General features: G+C 40.3%; 1 protein-coding gene across 6 annotated transcripts in view; it reads left to right on the top strand.

The window, feature by feature from the left end:
* GRIP1 (glutamate receptor interacting protein 1) overlaps positions 1 to 20334 on the top strand; it is a 718721-nt gene that overhangs the window by 639033 nt on the left and 59354 nt on the right. For all 6 annotated transcript variants that reach the window (XM_043446768.1, XM_043446765.1, XM_043446770.1 and 3 more), the window contains 2 exons: positions 10222 to 10291; positions 11898 to 12043. In XM_043446768.1, coding sequence (XP_043302703.1) covers positions 10222 to 10291; positions 11898 to 12043 — 216 coding nt within the window. The remainder of the gene's footprint in view (positions 1 to 10221; positions 10292 to 11897; positions 12044 to 20334) is intronic.

The following is a 20334-nucleotide window of genomic DNA, read 5'->3' as shown; positions in this document are numbered from 1 at the left end:
TATTTTAGTGTATCGCAGATTGTTTTCACAATAATTTGTTGAGACTATCTTCCCATCTGTTCACTATGCATCTGTAATCCATTTGCAAGAATAAAATCATGTCTTTCTCTTCAGTAACTTCCTGAATTCCTCCATGGCACAAGGTGCCTAGGTAACCAAGCCAAAAAGAAAAGCAAAACATATAAATGTGTTTAATTCCCTCTCTTTCTCAGATTCTAGATTTATAACTACTTTGGTAAAACAACTTAGAAAATTTCAGCCCCACTGGAATTCCATAGAATGGAAATTGATGTTTCTGTGCTTTTAATATCCATAAGCTAAGTTCATCCATAAATGCTCCAAGAAAATGAAGGAAATGATTAATTCATGAAAACCAAAGGAGACTTAGAAGCAACAACTGTGACCAAGGGGTGTTCCTACTGGAGACAGTGATGAGGCTAAATAAAGGTGCCTCACTATGCTCTGTCAGATAGCATTTACATCAGTGGCTAAGGCAAAAATAAAGAGTTCTCAAATAGTCATATGAAATAGGATCTGTCCAATTCAATGCTAACAGTATAAATTTAACACTGAAAAGGAAGTCTTAATAACTGATAAATCACACATACCTAATGCACGAAGCACGAAAAATAGTGCTACTATGATACAGAGTCAATGTTAAGAACAATAAGCCATACGTATGAGGGCCTATATCTCACCCAGTCCCCTGAAATAGAGAGAAAAGTAGGACTGATGTATGTGATGTGTCTCTGTAGCATAAGCAGAAAGATGAAATAGGATTTCGGAGACTCCAGACCTGTTCTAGGTGCCGCTAAAGTCATTTATGCCTTTCCTTGGGTCGCTAACCCCTCAGTTTATTCATTACGAAGCCAAGATGGTATGCTGTTGTTCTGTCAACAGCTGTGCTTGCTGAGATTAAGAGAGAGTTCATCAGAATTTACTACTCTAAAAATACTTGGGGCTCTGGGTGGCTTTTGCCACCCCCATGTAAGTTTAACCCTGCTCTCATTTATTCTGTTTAGTCCATTCCATTCGTTTAGTCCATCTAGTTAGCCATGAGAGTGGTACCCCTGGGAGCTGGGCAGTGCGTAGCTTGCTGTCTGCATGCTGAGGCCCTGCCTTCACCACGTTCTTTCCTCCCCTGCCTTCGTTCAGCAAAGACTCTGAGTGCTGAGGCCCAGGCTCTTTCGAGTCTTAGAAATGCTCACTACTGGTGCACATACAGAAGATACCTGTTCCTCCGAAGCTTCTGTTACCACATGTTTTAGCACACTGTTATTTTACTCTCAATTTTACTCTCAAATTTAACGTAAGAGAATGGTCTTTTTTAATGCAATAGATTCATTCTTCTTCTGAAGAGCAATTTTACTTATTTTTCCACTATGGTTTATCACAGGGTATTGAATATAGTGCCTGGTGCTGTACAGTAGGACCTTCTCGTTTATCCATTCTATATACAGTAGTTTGCACCTGCTAATCCCAAACTCCCCATCCATCCCTCCCCCAGCCCCCATTCCCCTTGGCAAGCACAAGTGTGTTCTCCACATCTTTGAGTCTGTTTCATGGATAAGTTCATTTATGTCATATTTTAGATTCCACATATGAGAGATATCATGTGGTATTTGTCTTTCTCTTTCTGACTTACTGCACTTAATATCATAATGTCTGGGTCCATCCATGTAGCTGCAGATGGCATTATTTTATTCTTATTTATGGCTGAGTAGTATTCCACTGTATATAATTTACCACATCCTCTTTGTCCATTCATCCATCAATGGACATTTAGGTTGTGTCCATGTCTTGGTTATTGTAAGCAGTGCTGCTCTGAACACAGGGGTATATCTTTTCGAATTAGAGTTTTGCCCAGATACATGCCCAGGAGTAGGATTTCAGGATCATGTGGCAACTTACAATAGATTTATTCTTAAAAATTAATATACATAAAATATAATTTAATGATAAAGGAGAGTATCCCTTTAAAAACTAATCCTGTGGTAAATTCTTTTTTTTAAGTCAATATTTTTCATGTTCAGTTTGTTTCAAGTGTGGCCATGTAGGCACAACTACAAAATATTTTATTCACATAGAGAATCATATAAAATTATGCTTTATGATAATGTTATATATGTACTAAGTATTACTTCTTCTAAAACTGATTTTAACACCAATCATGAAAACAACCCCCAAACCCACACAAGAACTTCCTGAATTTTAGCAGCTGTGAGCTAAAGCTATTCACGGCTAGCAGTGGTGAGCTAAAGCTATTCACGGAAGCTACAAGTCCTGTGCTATTCCTGGATGGAGAAATGATACGGAAGTTTGTCACACATGCCCGTCAGCCCTTCCAGAGCTCCAGCTCCATTTACACAACCAATCATCACCATCCTGAGTTTGTGCTTCCCTGTAGAAAATACTCAGATTTTGCCAGTTGAGAAAGCAGAATTTGCTAAAGGGAAAAACAGAATCCATTTCTTCATTATGAAATAGCAAATTCCTGAGGTCTAGCACAGTCCCTGGCACATCCAAGGTGCTTGTTTCACTCCTGTCTTTGTTGAGGGGGTGAATGAGGAGTCTGTCTGTACACAGTGTGGTTCTAACCCGTGTGCACTCCAGGATCTGAGCCTCTGAGGGAGATGAGGAATACAGATGTATATGCAAAAGCTACTGCATGAACTGAAGAAGCGAGACTGTAGAAAATGGTGACTAGCAAGGACTCAGAGCCCCGAGTGCCCCACTCTCCGACCCTCTTGACCTCTCTGAACTGAGTTTCTTTGTCTGTAACGTGGCGTACTCCTTACATTTTTTGTAGCTTTATTGTGAAGGTTAAATAAGTTGCTATATGTAAGGTGCCCAGAATACATTGTGAACCATAATGAATGTTCTTATTATAATAATCGATATTTCTTTTCCTCATAGAACCTCATGACATATTTTAAACAAATCACTACCTCACAAAATTTAGTGCCGATCATAATTATCCTACCTGAGAATAGGATAATCAAAGGACCCTCCTCTCATACAGATACATAGGCACCGCGGGAAAACTAAGGCACTCCAGGGGTTCTCTGGTGTTTCTCACTATTTTGATACAAAGTGTTCTTTCTGTAGCTGCATCTTGAGAAAACTCTTGAGTAGTGGGAAGCGGGCCTCCTTCTTGGGAGACATGCATTCAGACCCTTCACACTTGGCTTAAGGCTCACTCTTCATACCTAATTGACTGAGAAATGAGTCCCTCTGAGTTTGGATGTGGTGAGCAGTTTTAGACTAATTTTCTTAAGTTCCTGATGAGACATTCATAGCACATTACCATCAGGCATTACTTTTATTGATGTTATTGCTGTAATATGGAGTCATTTATAATGGCAAATAAAGCAGAACAGCCTAGCAGAAGGGTGCAGTTTGGAACCCAAAGCAGCATCCTGAAGCTCTGACGCCTCAGCCAATCAGAAACCAGAGCCCATGCCTTTCAACACAGCTCACCTGCCCTTCAGGTCAGAGATCTGTGGTTGTCTCTGCCATGGCTAGTTGTCAGTAAAGACCTTTTGGTATGGATGTTTTCTTTTGAGGTTTTGTTACATAGGAGTTTTATCTGCTTTGTATCAAGCATGGCACTAAATAGTTTATGTGTGTTTTCTCATTTCATCCTGAAACTGGCCTTATAATATCTGTGCCCATTTTACAAAGAGGAAAGTAAGAGTCAGCTGGATGACCTGCCCAAAGACCCAGATCTAATAAAAGGCCAAACAGGGATTTAAACCCTTTCTGTTTGACTTCACTTTGGCTGTGCTGTCAGACTACCACTCATCCCTGTCGCCCTCTGATTGATGAATCTTCCTGGATCCTAAATCACAAAAGCAAAAGACAGCATTTGGGGAGCACAGTTAATTTGTCAGCTTTCCTTTTTAGTTGACTGGACTGTTTGTGGGAGCAAAAGCTTGCTTTATTTTTTGTAAAATCATAAAGCAGCCTTTCTCACAAGCACAATAAATCTTGTCATTTTTGCCTTAAATCGCAAATGTATTTAGAAGAGAAAGTTTCATGTTTTTCTGGCCAATTTTGCTAAAAACTCTCCTCACTGCTCCATCTCAAATCAAATAACTAGTTTTACTTGTTATATATATTTTAATGTATGTATATATATATATATATGATTATAATGAAAGTAAAACTGAATGATTGTGTGAGTATGTGTGTGTGTGATTACATCTCCAAGGTAGTTTGAACAGTTTATCAGGCCCTTTGAGCAAAGTCCTTTGACTAGCAGAGTACGTTCCATGAATGACTAGACATTGTAGAATGCTCTTGGAATGATTCACATTTAATTAGCTTCAGACTTCCAGAGATTTCACCTATCTTCAGATACAGAAAAAGTATTTTAAACAAAAGATAGGAACTATCATTTTCTACCTCTTCCAACAACTGTTTGAGAAGAAAAGAAGCCACGTTCACTGTAAGAGAGAGTTTCTGACAGTGACAGACAAGCAGTGATTTTAAAACTTGAGGAGTCGAAAGATGAGAGCTTGCCCGCATGCATTTAGCTGTGTTCCTACACCGTATCTCCATTTTAAAATGGCACTATAAGCTTTTTCAAGAGGCAAAAACCCATCAGGAGAAGAGGAAAGGAAAAATAGATAACAACAACCAAATTTGGAAGTGGCCAAGAAGATGGAAAAAGATTAAAGAAGCAGAAAGAAAAGCTGACAATGAACTTGATTTGTGTTCTGAACTCCCCACAAGTCTGAGTGGTGGAATCAGGAACTTCTGGAAGTGAGAGTGATGGGACAGCTAAGAAGACAAGGGGACTGACTGAACCTCTGTTAAGAATCAGTGAGTCCCAGGACTTCCCTTGTGATCCAGTGGTTAAGATGTCTCCTTCCAGTGCAAGCAGTGCAGGTTGAGTCCCTGGTCAGGGAGTTAAGATTCCGCATGCCTTGCAGCCAAAAAACCAAAACATAAAGCAGAAACAGTATGGTAACAAATTCAATAAAGACTTTTAAAATGGTCCACATCAAAAAAAAAAAGAATCTTAAAAAATGAAAAGAATGAATGAGTCCCTTAGATTCCTTCCCCCACTCAGAACCACCAACCATCCCTCCCATTCCTGGCAAGCCCAGTTTTATCCTCTTGAAAATGTGAAAGGGAGGGTCTCTGGATGGGGAGGCATAGCTGAGTGTCCCAGTCCTGCTCTGAAAGCAGAGAGCCAGTGAAGCACTGAATGTGGAGGCTGCTGTTCTTCCCCCTGAAGTTCTAAGAAGCCAGGTAGCCAGGCTTAATCCCTTCTGAGCAGAAGGAAGAATCAAGGCCATCTGACCCAAAGAAACAACCTGGCCAGAACTCTAGAGTGACTACCGTTACCCCAGGAGCCCCACTTTGGAGCACCAAGCTTTCAAATAGCTACTTTGCAGGGCCATCTGGAATGTGAACAGACAGCTAAGAAAAACACAAACACTCGGAAGAAAGAATCTAAGATGCAAGACTATCACCAAAAACAAAGAGGAAACACAGAAACAGCACATGCAAGAAGAAGAAAACTTTAAAAAAGAAAACAAAAAAACACTCATTAACATCATCTGTATCCATGGATACATGGGGGGCACTGAATACTGTTGATCTGTAGCCACTAGACAGGGAACAGACAGCTCTTGAAAAGTAAGAATATGGCAGAAATAAAAAAGTTCAACAGAAATGTTGGATAATAATGTTGAAGATTTCTAGAAATTAGGACAAAACAACAAATAATGAAGAATCTAGAAGAGACAGGAAAATTATACAAGATGAGCCCAAATAACACAATATCCAAATAATGGGCATTGCAAAACGAAAGAGGAGACAAAAGTATAAGGATATACTTTCAGAGACTACCCTGGCGGTCCTGTGGTTCAGACTCTGCACTTCCACTGTAGGGAGTGTAGGTTTGATCCCTGGTTAGGGAGCTAAGATCCCATATACCTAGTGATGTGGCCCAAAATTGAAGGAAAAAAGAAATATTATCATAAGTTTTCTAGAATTGAAGGATATAAGTTTCCAAAAGGATGGATGAAAACAGACCCACACCAGGCATGTCATCATGAGATTTGAAAACACTGGGAGAAAAAGACAATCCTACAAGCTTCCAGGGTGGGGGACAGGGGATGTTTTCACACAATGTATCAAATACAATAAATAAAGAGATGGGAATACCAGACCACCTTACCTGCCTCCTGGGAAACCTGTATGCAGGTCAAGAAGCAACGGTTAGAACTGAACATGGAACAATGGACTGGTTCCAAGTTGGGAAAGGAGTACGTCAAAGCTGTATATTGTCACCCTGATTATTTAACTTATATGCAGAGTACATCATGAGAAATGCCAGGCTGGATGAAGCACAAGCTGGAATCAAGATTGTGGGGAGAAATATCAATAACCTCAGATAGGCAGATGATACCACACTCACAGCAGAAAGCAAAGAGGAACTAAAGAGCCTCTTCTTGATGAAACTGAAAGAGGAGAGTGAAAAGGCTGGCGTAAAACTCAGCATTCAAAAGACGCAGATCATAGCAGCCAATCCCATCACTTCATGGCAAATAGACATGAAAACAGTGACAGACTTTATTTTCTTGGGCTCCAAAAGCACTCTGGATGGTGACTACAGCCATGAAATTAAAAGACGCTTGCACCTTGGAAGAAAAGCAATAACAAACCTAGACAATGTATTAAAAAGCAGAGACATTTCTTTGCCTACAAAGGTCCATATAGTCAAAACTATGGTTTTTCCAGTAATTATGTACATGAGAGCTGGACAATAAAAAAGGTTTGGGCAAACTCTGGGAGGTAGATAGTGAAGGACAGGAAAGCCTGGTGCTCAGCCTTTTTTATTGTCCAGCCTGGCGCGCTTCAGTCCACGGGTTACAGAGAGTCGGACACAACGGAGCAACTGAACAACAACAATTAAAGTGACATCAGGCCCCTCAACCCATAGCAGTTCTGGAATCTAGAAACCAATGGAAGAGTGCCTTCAAAGTTCTGAAGAAAAGGAATTTCTAGCCTAGAATTTACCATCTAGCAAATTTGAAAGTAAAACAAAGACAACTATGAAGGATTCAAAATACTCTCCTCCCGTGCACTCTTCCTCAGGAAGCTAGTAGAGAACGTGTTGTTGTTGTTTAGTCTCTAAGCCGTGTCTGACTGTTCTGTGAGCCCGTGAACTGTAGCTCTCTGGGCTCCTCTGTGTACCAATCACCAAAAGAGTAAAGCCAGGAGGAGGGAGAATTGGATTCGGGAGGCAAGGACTTCAAGGATGCAAGAGGGAAGAGTTAAAAGATAAAATGAGGCACATTAAAAATTTTAAGAGTCTATTTGAGCAAAAAAACTTGATTAAAAAAAAAAACTTGATTCATATCTTACAGTGTCAAACCAGAAGTAGTTAGGAACGCTCTCCCAGCAGGAGTCCGGAGATAGACATATACAGGAAGATTGGAGGCCAAGAAAGGGAATGATTTGATTGGCTATAAATCCTAGTTGGCTGCTTGTGACTGGTTGTCCTTAGTATTTTGATTCATAACCTTGTAAAAGCTTAGATTTTGGTTGGCTTCCATGGGCCAAGAAAGAGATGAGATTGTTGGATGGCATCACTAACTCAATGGACATGAGTTTGAACAAGCTCTGGGAGTTGGTGATGGACAGGGAAGCTTGGCATGGTGCAGTCCATGGGATCACAAAGAGTCGGACACGACTGAGGGACTGAACTGAACTGATATGATATCACTTTATGTGCCATGCTAAGTCGCTTTGGTCGTGTCCAACTCTGTGTGACCCCATGGACTGTAGCCCGCCAGGCTCTTCTGTCCATGGGATTCTCCAGGCAAGAATACTGGAATTGATTGCCATTCCCTTCTCCAGGGAAACTTCCCGACCCAGGGATCAAACCAGCATGTCTTAAGCCTAACCCGCTTTGGCAGGCAGGTTCTTTAACACTAGTGCCACCTGGAAAGCCCAATATCACTTTATATATAGAATCTAAAATATGATACAAATGAGCCTATTATGAAATAGAAACAGACTCATGGACATAGAGAACAGACTGGTGGTTGCCACGTGGGGAGAAGGCTGGGGAGGGGATGGAATGGGAGGCTGGGGTTAGCAGATGTAAGCTTTCATATACAGGATGAATAAACTAGGTCCTACTGTATAGCCTGGGGAACAATAGTCAACATCCTGTGATAAGCCATTATGGAAAAGAATATTAAGAAAAAAATGTGCATATATGTATAACTGAATCACTTTGCTCTATAGCAGAAATTAACACAACATTGTAAATCAACTATACTTCAATAAAATTTTTTAAAAAGAAAAAACATGGTGCTAGGGTGTGCAAACCACGCCTGGGCCCTCAAAGCCCCAAACCCACGGCCACCTTTACGCGTGCATAGTAAGCGCGGTGGTGACGGTGTCAGGAGCTCATATAGATTTGGACCCACTTCTGGGTTCAGCGTCATCACTCCAGGGGGCATCCACCCTGATGAACCTTTCAAACCTCAAGTTGGAACTTGATTAAAGGAGAAACAGAAGAATGTAGTAAACATGAAATGGCCGCCATACATGTCTGTAGACCATGAAGTTTCAAACCAAGTCTCTGCAAAGCTGTGTGGGTTTGTCCAGGGGTCAGTGTTATTTTCCTCTGTTAGAAGGATGACAGAGATGAGTTTGAGGTATTTTGTTGCCTATATTATTGTTTTGTTTTAGCCCATTTCAATGGACCATGAATTTTTTTAAAAAACCAAAGGAAATATCAAGTGCTCTTTGATGGTCACTAAAGCTTGGGAAAATACTGTATAAATTCACTGGCAGATGGTAGGAAAGCTGTATTTACTGGTCAAAGTTTTTGTTTTTGTGCTCTATGCCCAGAACAATTTGCTGTTCTGAAATATAACACGAGTAAAACTGCTGAGTGTTTATATTTCTCTGGTGAAATCACAGCAAATCGTTGAGTAGAGGTTTAAATCATGAATTAATTATAGTGAACAGAATGTTTTGCATTCTTTGCTAGAAGCTAAGAATAATGATTGGATGAAGTCCCATTAACATTTACTGTGGACTAACTCAGTGGGTAAGGTATTGGTATATGTGTTTGCTTTTTCTTTCAATGATGTGTTGAGATATTAAACCATCTGTTCTTGTGCATAAACGTTTTCCTGGGATTCAGATGGGATTATGGGATATGATATGGTTCTACGATTATTATGGGGTGATCAGACTGTTTATAATAAAATCTTACCTTAGGGGCCTTTTAATGATCCTTAAAAGGAAATCACTCCAGGCTTCAATGTTGGCAAAACCTCTCCTCTTGGAGGCATACTGTTGTTTACAAATGTTGGTATGGTTCATTTTAATCATCGAATTCCTAAATTAAATGTAAATTTTCTAGGTCAAGATGATACTTTTGTTCTTACATGTACTATAATTCATTTTGAGGATTAATTCTAAGACTAATTCCTAATTTTCATTATTTCATTATCACCAAATGGAAATATTCATAAGAAAAGTTATAAGCCCATAACTGACCCCTGTGCAGAATAATAGTTTTAAACTCAATAAGTTACATGTACATGTTTAGAATATGAATGTATATAAAAATATATAGCATCAGTCACATTTCTGAACATTTTCAGAGCACTCTAGGTATGAATTTGTGAGCAAAATTTTAGGGTTTACAGTCTATCTAGCAGATTTCCTTCTGGGGACAAAAAATTTACATCAGTGATTCTCACCCACTTTCCACACAATACGTTTGAGTAATATGACAGGGTCCCATAAAAGAGTGGCATCTCCTCACTGGTAAGGAGTGAAAGAGGGGGTGGGAGAAGGGATTACATGTAAGTATCACCAAGGGGAGCCCCTAATTGCTTTTAACACTGTTCTGTTGGACTCTTCGCCCTTCACTTCACTCTGCTGAGAATCACAGATTGAAACAGATTTAATCCTGATGGACAGCTTTTCACTTGCTTTCTCCAGTTGCAAATTTAAAATAACTTTGCTTGCATTTTCAAGTTTCTAAGTACTTTAACACAAACATATTTTTATGTCTAGAAGGGATAATGTGCACATTTTTAAATTCATTTACTGATTCTCTTTTCTTTGCATACAAATTGAGCTTGCACTAACAGTTGTTATAAAATGAGACTTGTACAGTACTGGGCGAATCCTGAATATAAAGGTGTGACTATTCTATCCTCATTATTACAGCACCATCCAGTAGAAAACCAGGAGACCCCCTGGTTATATCAGATATCAAGAAAGGCAGCGTGGCACACAGGTAAGAAAGATGGATTTACTGGTTCGTCCCAAGGATTTCTTAATTACAGCAGAAATGACCTTCCACACACGAGAGAACCTTGTTAATGGGCCATGGTATTCTCAGTATTTTCCAGGCAGCCACAATTAATTGATCATATTTGACATCCCTGTCAATGGCATGTAGAGCTTTTCCTCAATGTCACTTTATTTTTGCACCTAGTGCAGAAACCATCACCTAAAGATGCTTTTTAGGGTCTTTCATGAGTCCAACATAGCCTTTCCTTCACTGATCATCTTCCACCCTTCACTTTTCCAGCTAAAAAACTGAAAGTGGCCCCAGTTATGAGATTCACCTCACATGCAAGTAATAGATTTGGGGAGAGTTTTACTAGATGCTGGAACATCCTCCCTAGTCAAGCCAACATCCTCCCTTGAGCCTCAAACAATGTGTATGTTTCCTATTTGGTCCATTGGCCTTGAAAATCAAGGACTCCTAAACTTTCAGTTTCACAGATCAAAATATTTTTAATTGATTAGGAATACTGATGTAAGACTATTAACTTTCTTTTTGTTTTTCAGTTAAGGATTTTACAAATCTCATCTATTGTTACAGTCGTTTCATTAGAGGAACATTTTGATACTCAAAACGTAGGAAGGGCATTAGTTTAGGTGTTTAGGTGTAGGTTCAGACACTGTGATGAGGAAACTCATAAATAGTTTGTTTCTCGTACAGTAGTTGGCAGACAGGCAGGCAGCACAGGGCTGGAGAAGCACGTCTGCCAGTCCTTCCAACTTGCTCTGGTTGGTGTGATTTTCCAACCCTAGACGGGAGGAGGGGTGGTGCCCAGAGAGTCTGGCATGTGCATCTTTAGGGGACGACCCAGAAGAAGGAAAGGGAGAATGGAGACTAGGAAGCAGCTAGCAATCAGAATCATAGATATAATGCATAAAGGATGGTCCTTACCAAAACATAACCTTCCTTACAAATATGTGTGCATATACATATAGAAGCACCTATAAGCAAATATACATTCTCACTGTTTTTCTCATCTCATGATAGACCTTAAAAACTTCCAAGGCCTGCCGCAGTCCATATGAGACCCTCAGTGGTCATTTTCCAGTTCACCGTTTCTCCCCACTGCAGCCACAGTGAGTCCCCTGGTGCAGGTGGAAATGCAGAGACACCAAAACTCAGACCTCCCCTAAGTCCATTCCACCTGACTCCCCTCACTCCCTCCACCCTCGCCTATGTCTGGACTGCCGAGGACCAAAGTTGGTGCAACAACGCAAAGAATCATAAGGACCCCTTAGCCGTGTAAACCCAGGCTCATTACACACCTTCCTGGGAACCTCGGAATTCCTGAATGACACTTAAATGGTTGTCCTGATCGAATGAAAGAAAGCCTAATAAAAATGTTCCTTAATAATCTGCAATTGAATGTCACAGCAGCCATCCAAAATAAGACTGGAGAAAGGGGATATGTCAATAAAATGCAATTTTTCAAAGTTGAAGAATCGTATTTCCCCTAAAGACTACCATAATGCTACTTTATGCAGAATGCCTTTTAAATAACCTGGTTAAGTGTTCATCATTAAGCATGCATTTGCTATGCCTTTACTAACAGAACGGGAACCTTGGAACTTGGGGATAAGTTACTAGCCATAGATAACATCCGGCTGGACAACTGTTCCATGGAAGATGCAGTTCAGATCCTCCAGCAGTGTGAAGACCTGGTGAAGCTCAAAATCCGCAAAGATGAAGATAATTCAGGTATTGATCATCTCCGCAGTTAAGACTGATTTCTCTAACTGCCCATCTGTCACCAAAGATATTAGATCTTGGTGTTTTACATACAACAGCTGCCTGCTGACATTGCAGCAGTGTTTTCTGTAGTTAAGAGGGTCTTTAAATTGAGCGTTAAGAGTGTAGTTTGAATTTTAAATAATAGGGTTTTTTAATGATATAATTAAGATATTTACATTATATAAATGTTACAGCTGTATTAAAATAATTTTTAAAGATAATAAGTAAATCATCACCCAATACCACCCTAATGGAATAGAAGTAGTCATTTTCTAGTTGATGTTATATTACATAATAACAACTGCAGTGCATGTTCTATTTTTTATGTGGCTATATATACATGGTACCACTTTACAAATCCTTAACAGCTATTATTTTAATTTACTGCCCATAATTTATTTACCTTTCTTTTCTTCTCACTTAGATTGCTCCCATTTGTTTCATTACTGTAGGTGGCACAATCATGGATATTTTTATGTGTAGATATCTTTATTCAACTTCTCTTCTTTTGAATTATTTCTTTAGGACATATTCCTAAATAGTAGGATGGCTGAGTCAAAATAAAAAGGGAATTTTTATGATTCCTGATAAGTCTTGTACCATGTTGCTTTCTTAAAGGGCTATATCCATTTTTAGTGCTTCCAGTAATGTGTGAATACAGGGGTGCAGTGCGTCTCAAACTTGAGAAGGCCTCAGATCACCTGAAGACCTTGTTAAAACACAGTCCGTGAGCGCTAACCCCAGGTGGGGACTGAGACTATCATTTCTAGCAAACTTCATTTTGCTGCTGCTGTGGCCAAGACTCAATAATCTGAGTAGCCCCCTGCGGATGCCCTTTTATCTGATTTGGATAAGAACCCAAGCTAATCAAAAACAAGAGTCAACTAACATGGGGATTTCTAAAATGTGACATATATCTATAACATAAACATTTAATTTAAAAATGTACCCATCTTATGGGTGAAGCCAACACTTTTCTGCTGACTATAGTTACAAATCTTTCGACTTCTTTGCCTAAGTCATACCCGTAATATACAGTTTAAGATTTCTAGGTTTGGGGGGTTTTTTGTGTTGTTTTGCTTTAATACAGTGAGAATTTAAAGAACTTAAAGCAATCTGAATGCTTACTCCAACTAGATTTTTATCTCCCTAATGTTTTCAAGTTTTCCCTCTATTTAATTATTAGTTGATTTTTGCCTATTAATCCCCTTTATTGAATCTTTCCAAAGCATTTGACTTCTTCATAGTTCCAGTATACTCATATTTCATAGGTTATATAAGATTCATCAAATTATACAGTTAAAATAACAAGTGAAACTGGCAGAAACAGACTTGGGAATAAACCTAATTGACTCTAAATGTTAAGCTTTTGACTCATTTGGTAGCAGAAACAGAGGTACATGGGGTGCTATTGATACAAAGGGAAACATTATTCTGAAGCGTTCAATGGCCTTGGTTGGTATATTTTACAAAGAGGATGGAAAGTCACAATGAATCCAGTAAATTGGTTAAAGGGAGAAGGGTTAAGAGAGTTTCTACTGAATAATTTCATCCCAACCAATAATGAGCAGTTGTCAATGTTCTGCAATCTCTTGGAATCTAATCCTCTGGATCCAGAGTTCACGGTCACATCAGGCCATGTGTTTGTGATTACTATTCAGAGCCAAAACAAGTTGGTAATTACACCCCCTCAGTACCACTGGTCAGGATAATTATATCCAAATATATTTTATAATGAACCTTTAAAAATATGCACAGATTTCTTCTAGTTATTTCACAAGCAACTGACTTTCCTCACCAACATTTGCATTTCTCTCCTAACAAGCGTACCTCAGTGGTACTTTTGGGGGAGGATTTGTTTTAAAAGAGGGATAAAGCCTCCAGTGTCAGGCTGGGTTCTGTCCTAGTGAAGAGGCAAAGCCCTGTGGAGAAACCCATTTTGCATGATTTGCGAAGCTAAGCAGATCTTAGCTACCTTCCTTGCAGAGAGCAGAAGCCAAGCCAGAGATGAATATGTATGATGTTTGTGGCTGGCAGTGCTCCCAGTTCCAAAGCCAGGCAATGCAGACACACACTGAGAAGTTTCAGAAACAGCTGAGCACCTGGAGAGCCACATCTTACTCCAGTTGCTTCTTTCCTTTGGCTCATTTCTCCCCCTTCTAGTCCTTTCCCCCTGCAATCCTTATGCCTAATACTATGGTAAGGATCATGCTTGTTAGGTACTTTTTTAAAATTTATAAGTGGTTTCAGTTTTTTAAATCTTAAAATCTTCCATTGAAAACCATTCACCTAAAAAAGAAAAAAAGAAAACCATTCACCTAACCAAAATAAGACTGTAAATATAGGTATTAAGAGATATTTACCCAAACCAGATTTTCTCAAGTCAGCATACTGAAACCTATACTCAGACACATTTTTACAACAGACCACTAACTGAACATTATCATCTGATCATTGATTTGGAAGAATTTGAGTGTTTCCATGTCCTTTTCCACCAAGAGAATACAAGTATAATTTGAGTAACCAGTTCTTTTTTATTCAGAGCAAAACAAGGAGGGGATTATTCAATGCAAAATTTGGACATCGACTAGTTCAAGGCCGACTACATAGTCATAAAGAGCACACACTTTTAAATCAGACCTTTGTTTAAAGTTCAGTTCTACTACATTTGAGCTGCATGAGTCTGGGCAAGTTACTTAACCTGCCTGAGATTCGGTTGTACTTTCAGTAATATGTGCAAAAAACACCCACCTGGGATGTTGCTGTGGCTTGTTGAGAGATTTACTGGCACAGTCAGTATCCAATAACTTGGGACTATTTTATTATTATTATTATATTCTGAAATGCTTTTCCCCACATTAGTTCTGATCCTAGGTCAAGATATAAATGAGTGGAAAATAAGCACTATTCATGACAATAGTCACTGATTTTGAAAGTTTGACACTGTGCTTAATCTGAAATTAAGCTGGTGATTTAAAATTGAAGGCAGGAGGAGAAGGGGACAGCAGAGGATGAGATGGTTGGATGGCATCACTGACTCGATGGACATGAGTTTGAGCAAGCTCCGGGAGCTGCTAATAGACAGGGAAGCCTGACACGCTCCAGTCTGTGGGGTCACAGAGTCGGACACAACTGAGTGACCGAACTGAACTGACACTGCTTAATCTGAAATTAAGCTGGTGATTTAAATTGTCTCAATATTTGTCTCAACCCTTTGTCTCAATATTTGAATTGTAATCAGAATGGTAATAGGCAGAATATATACTCTCTAAAATATTACTTACACGAATATTGGACTTTCTATACCAGTAGACTTCAGGAGTCTTCCAGTTCTCTTTTTCTTTGTTTATTTCTCTTATTTTGTTTGGTTGAGCAGGATCTTCATTGATGCACGTGGGCTTTCTCTAGCTACAGTGATCGGGGGCTACTCTTGGCTGTGGTACCCAAGCCTCTCACGGTAGTGGCTTCTCTTGTTGCAGAGCACAGGCTTGAGGGGCATGGACTTCAGTAGCTGTGCCTCAGGGGCTCAGTAGTTGTGGCTCTCGGGGGCCCTAGAGCTCAAGGGCTCCAATAGCTGTGGTATACGGGCTTAAGTTGCCCACAACATGCGAAATCTTCCCAGACCAGGGATCGAACTCATTCCCCCTGCATTGGCAGGCAGATTTCTATCCACTGTACACCAAGGAAACTCCCAGTTCTTTCCTTAACTGTCTGCTTCTCTCCATCCTTGGTTCTGTCATCAGTTACAGAAAATTTATCATCGTGCTTGATATCACTTGGTTTCCTAAACTAGTAATTCTGTAGTTGAGTTTAACAGATGTTGCTTCAAAATGCACGTGTGTCTTCCAGCTGCACCAGTTTCATTGCTCTGTCTTGCAGTTTACCCAGGGAGATGGCAGAACTATTTTCAAACATTGTTAAACTGTTCATTTCTCATTCAGTAATGCCACTGGCATTTACCTAGTGTCTGTAAGGTACTCGGGACTGGCAGTCCTTAGATTAAAAAGGACACAATCTCTGCCCTTAAATCAGTTACCACCTTATAGAGAAACAGAAGAAAATAATTAGCAGTATGATGAATGTTCTAGGTGTACAAAATGTTAAGAGAATATGAAGGCACCCATTTGAGACTGGGGAACTCAAGTAACTGCTTCTAGCAATCCTGATCTCGAAGGTATTTGGGAGGTGTTATTAAAAATTAACAAGAGGAAGAGTAGGAACCAAAGGAAGTCAGAGAGCATGGCACATCTTAGTAGCACATACACCTGAAGCAGAAAGTTTGTGCAAGAACTCAGTAGTAGGTGAGTAGACAGATACACTGAAGCCAGATCATTATGGTCCTTTAGAGTACATCATGAGAAACGCTGGGCTGGAAGAAGCACAAGCTGGAATCAAGATTGCTGGGAGAAATATCAATAACCGCAGATATGCAGATGACACCACCCTTATAGCAGAAAGTGAAGAACTAAAGAGCCTCTTGATGAAAGTGAAAGAGGAGAGTGAAAAAGGCTGGCTTAAAGATCAACATTCAGAAATCATGGCATCTGGTTCCATCACCTCATGGGAAATAGATGGGGAGACAGTGGAAACAGTGTCAGACTTTATTTTTTTGGGCTCCAAAATCACTGCGGATGGTGACTACAGCCATGAAATTAAAAGACGCTTACTCCTTGGAAGGAAAGTTATGACCAACCTAGATAGCATATTAAAAAGCAGAGACATTACTTTGCCAACAAAGGTCCGTCTAGTCAAGGCTATGGTTTTTCCAGTGGCCACGTATGGATGTGAGAGTTGGACTGTGAAGAAAACTGAGTGCCGAAAAATTGATGCTTTTGAACTGTGGTGTTGGAGAAGACTCTTGAGAGTCCCTTGGACTGCAAGGAGATGCAACCAGTCCATCCTAAAGGAGATCAGTCCTGGGTGTTCATTGGAAGGACTGATGTTGAAGCTGAAACTCCAATACTTTGGCCACCCCATGCGAAGAGTTGACTCATTGGAAAAGACCCCGATGCTGGGAGGGATTGAGGGCAGGAGGAGAAGGGGACGACAGAGGATGAGATGGCTGGATGGCATCACCGACTCGATGGGCATGAGTTTGGGTAAACTCCGGGAGTTGGTGATGGACAGGGAGGCCTGGCGTGCTGCGATTCATGGGGTCGCAAAGAGTCGGACACGACTGAGCGACTGAACTGAACTGAACCTACAGTTTAAATTTTAAAACAAAAGCAAGATAAAATATTATTCCATTAAACACAATTTTTTTTCATTGGACTACATTTCACCTATTAAGTGTGGAAAATTTAGCATCCAAATTGAGACACTGTAAATATAAAATGGGCTTCCCAGGTGGTGCACTGGTAAAGAGTCCACCTGCCAACACAGGAGTTGTGGATTCAATACCTGGGTCAGGAAGATCCCCTGGAGGAGGAAATGGAAACTCACTCCAGTATTCTTGCCTGGAGACTTCCATACTGAATTTTTCAAGGCTTAGTGCAAAAAATATAGAATATCTCAGTAACAATTTATTTAGATAGATAGATCATATGTTGAAGTAGTACTTTACTACATTGGGTTAATTATTGAGATTAATTTTTTTTAAAAAAAGGGAATTTGAATTTTACCCCAGAAGCCAATGGGGAGCTATTAAAAGACAAAAGAGCAGAGGAATGAGGCCATCGTATTTTGTCAGTGACCAGTGGTTGCAATCACTTCCTGAAGTGTTGAAGATGCATTTAAGAGAGTCCGGATTAACTCTGTTTCTAGCCCAGGCTGGGGGAAGCAGTAGAATATAATGACTAAGAACACTAGACTGACTTCACAAGTGACAAGCCGGCGAACTTGCGAAAATTAACTTCTCTAAGTATTAGTGTCCTCATCCATAACATCTGCTGAATGTCTCCTTCACATGACTGTTTTAGGGCTCAAAGGAAGCGATATATTTAAGCACTCAATAATGTATGGCACCTAGTAAGGCCCAATGAATGCTGACTACCAACAGCCATTATTAGAATGTTTTTAAAATTAATTTTAGCTTTATTTTACAATAGCCAAATTTTTTGAAACACTTGTGGGTAGTGGTTCCCCTCCCTATATTCTGTGGCTGCTCTGCCTAGAGAAGCTTTTGCATTTGTCATCTTTCACTCCTACAGGAATATAAATCAAGTAGAGCCGATGGATGGGTGGGCTTCCCAGGTGGTAGAGTGGTAAAGAATCTGCCTGCCAATACAGGAGACACAAGGGATACCTGAGTTCGATCCCTGAGTCAGGAAGATTCCCAGAAATAGGAAATGGCCACCCACTCCTAGAGTGGCAACCTAGAAAATCTTATGGACAGAGGAGCCTGGCAAGATATAGTCAGTGAGGTCACAAAGAGGCAGACACAACTGAGTGATGGAATACACACAGAGCCAGTGGGTGCTTTTCTGGGTCTGAGCATTAAAACAGCGGCTGTTACCTAATCACCAAGACCCCAAAGATGCAATAACCGCCTTGAAAGGAGATCTATTGCTTTGTCTGCATCTAGATCCAAATGTATATGAAGAGGGGAGAGTTTAGAGCTCTGAGAGCAAAACAGTAGAGAATTTGGGGGAAATTGTGGCAAGAAATAGATGGGGGCAAAAATTAAAAAATAAAAAATTAAAAAAAAGAAATAGATGGGGGCTTCCAAATCCCTCCCAGATAATCTATAAGGGTCTGCTTTCTGTCACTGCCTTTGTGCCCGTCAGACTCATGGCTACTAATGATATCTCTCTCGAGGTAGAGCACCTCACTTCTAATATACAGCATGTTTCTGGAGACCATAAATTCAGTATTTTCCCTTCACCAGCTCTAATCTGCATAGAGAAACATTTCCAGGCTGCAACTTGTCCTATCCGAAGCAAATGACTTTTTCACATTTCCAAATAGAGTCTTATGCAAATATAGCCTTAGTACCAGTTAAATCTGCCTTGAAAAGATTTGGCCTTTCATTTTTCACTTTTTCAGCTCATCAGTGTTAAGCCAGCTAAGTAATTTTCAGCAGCTTTTCCCCCATCAAATCTAGATTGAAATAACAGAATGCCCCGTCATGAGCAACCAAGAATGATCCTGGCTGTGCAAGGAACAGTGGTAGGGGTTATTTTGGCAAGAGGCTGACTGCAGGAAAAAAACTCCTGATAGATTTTTTTTTTTTTAAATACTCTTCCCTTGTTCCTGCTTTATGTCAAAGCAGTAATGGCTTTCAAAGGGAAGTCAACATCCCGATCACTCAGAGGACTTGCTAAAATACAGGTGACTGGGTCCCACTCTCTCAGAGTTTCAGATTCCTACAGATCTGGGATAAAGCTGAGAATTGGTATTGCTAACAGATTCTCAAATAATGCTGAAATTACTGGTCCCAAAACTATACTTTGAGAAGCACTGTCATGAGACAACCTAATTTGGAGACTTATAAATGGTCACTCACATAAAGAAATTTAGCAGACTCCCCTCATGGTCCAGTGGCTAGGAATATGCCTTGCCATGCAGGGGATGCAGGTTCAATCCCTGGTCGGGGAACTGAGATCCCACGTACCGTGGAGCAGCTAAGCTCACGTCCCCTAACTCGTGAGCCCATGTGCCCTAGAGCTCACAGGCCACAGCTAAGACCAGTCACAGCCAAGTAAATCAAACAAAGAAAGAAATTAAAGTTCTGCTCTTAAACACTCAACAACTCCTTGGAACGTTATTTCGATAAGGACAGGTCACATGACTACACAAGAGTCAGGCTGCTGCTCTTGTTCAGTGGCTACCTCATGTCCGACTTTTTGTGACCTCACGGACGCCAGGTTTCCCTGTCCTGGAACAGTGTTTATTTTTTCATGTGAATATCTAAGTTAACCAGCGCTATTTACGGAAAAGATTGACCTTTTCTCATTGCATTCAGTGGCAACCTTGTCATAATCAGCTGTTTCACAAATGAATCTTTTTCAGATTTCGTCATTTAATTCCATGATTATTGTTGTTGTTCAGTCGCTCAGTCATGTCCAACTCTTTGCAGCACCATGGACTGCAGCATGCCAGGCTTCCCTGTCCATCACCATCTCCTGGAGCTTGCTCAAACTCATGTCCACTGAGTCGGTGATGCCATCCACCCATCTCATCCTCTGTCATCCCCTTCTCCTGCCCTCAATCTTTCCCAGCATTGGGGTCTTTTCTAATGAATCGGCTCTTTGTATCAAGAGACCAAAGGATTGGAGCTTCAGCTTCAGCATCAGTCCTTCCAATGAATATTCAGAGTT

The sequence above is a fragment of the Cervus canadensis genome, chromosome 25, assembly GCF_019320065.1.
Source record: "Cervus canadensis isolate Bull #8, Minnesota chromosome 25, ASM1932006v1, whole genome shotgun sequence".
NCBI lineage: Eukaryota > Metazoa > Chordata > Mammalia > Artiodactyla > Cervidae > Cervus > Cervus canadensis.
The sequence above is the reverse complement of the archived record's forward strand: the minus strand, read 5'-3'. Positions and strand labels throughout refer to the sequence as shown.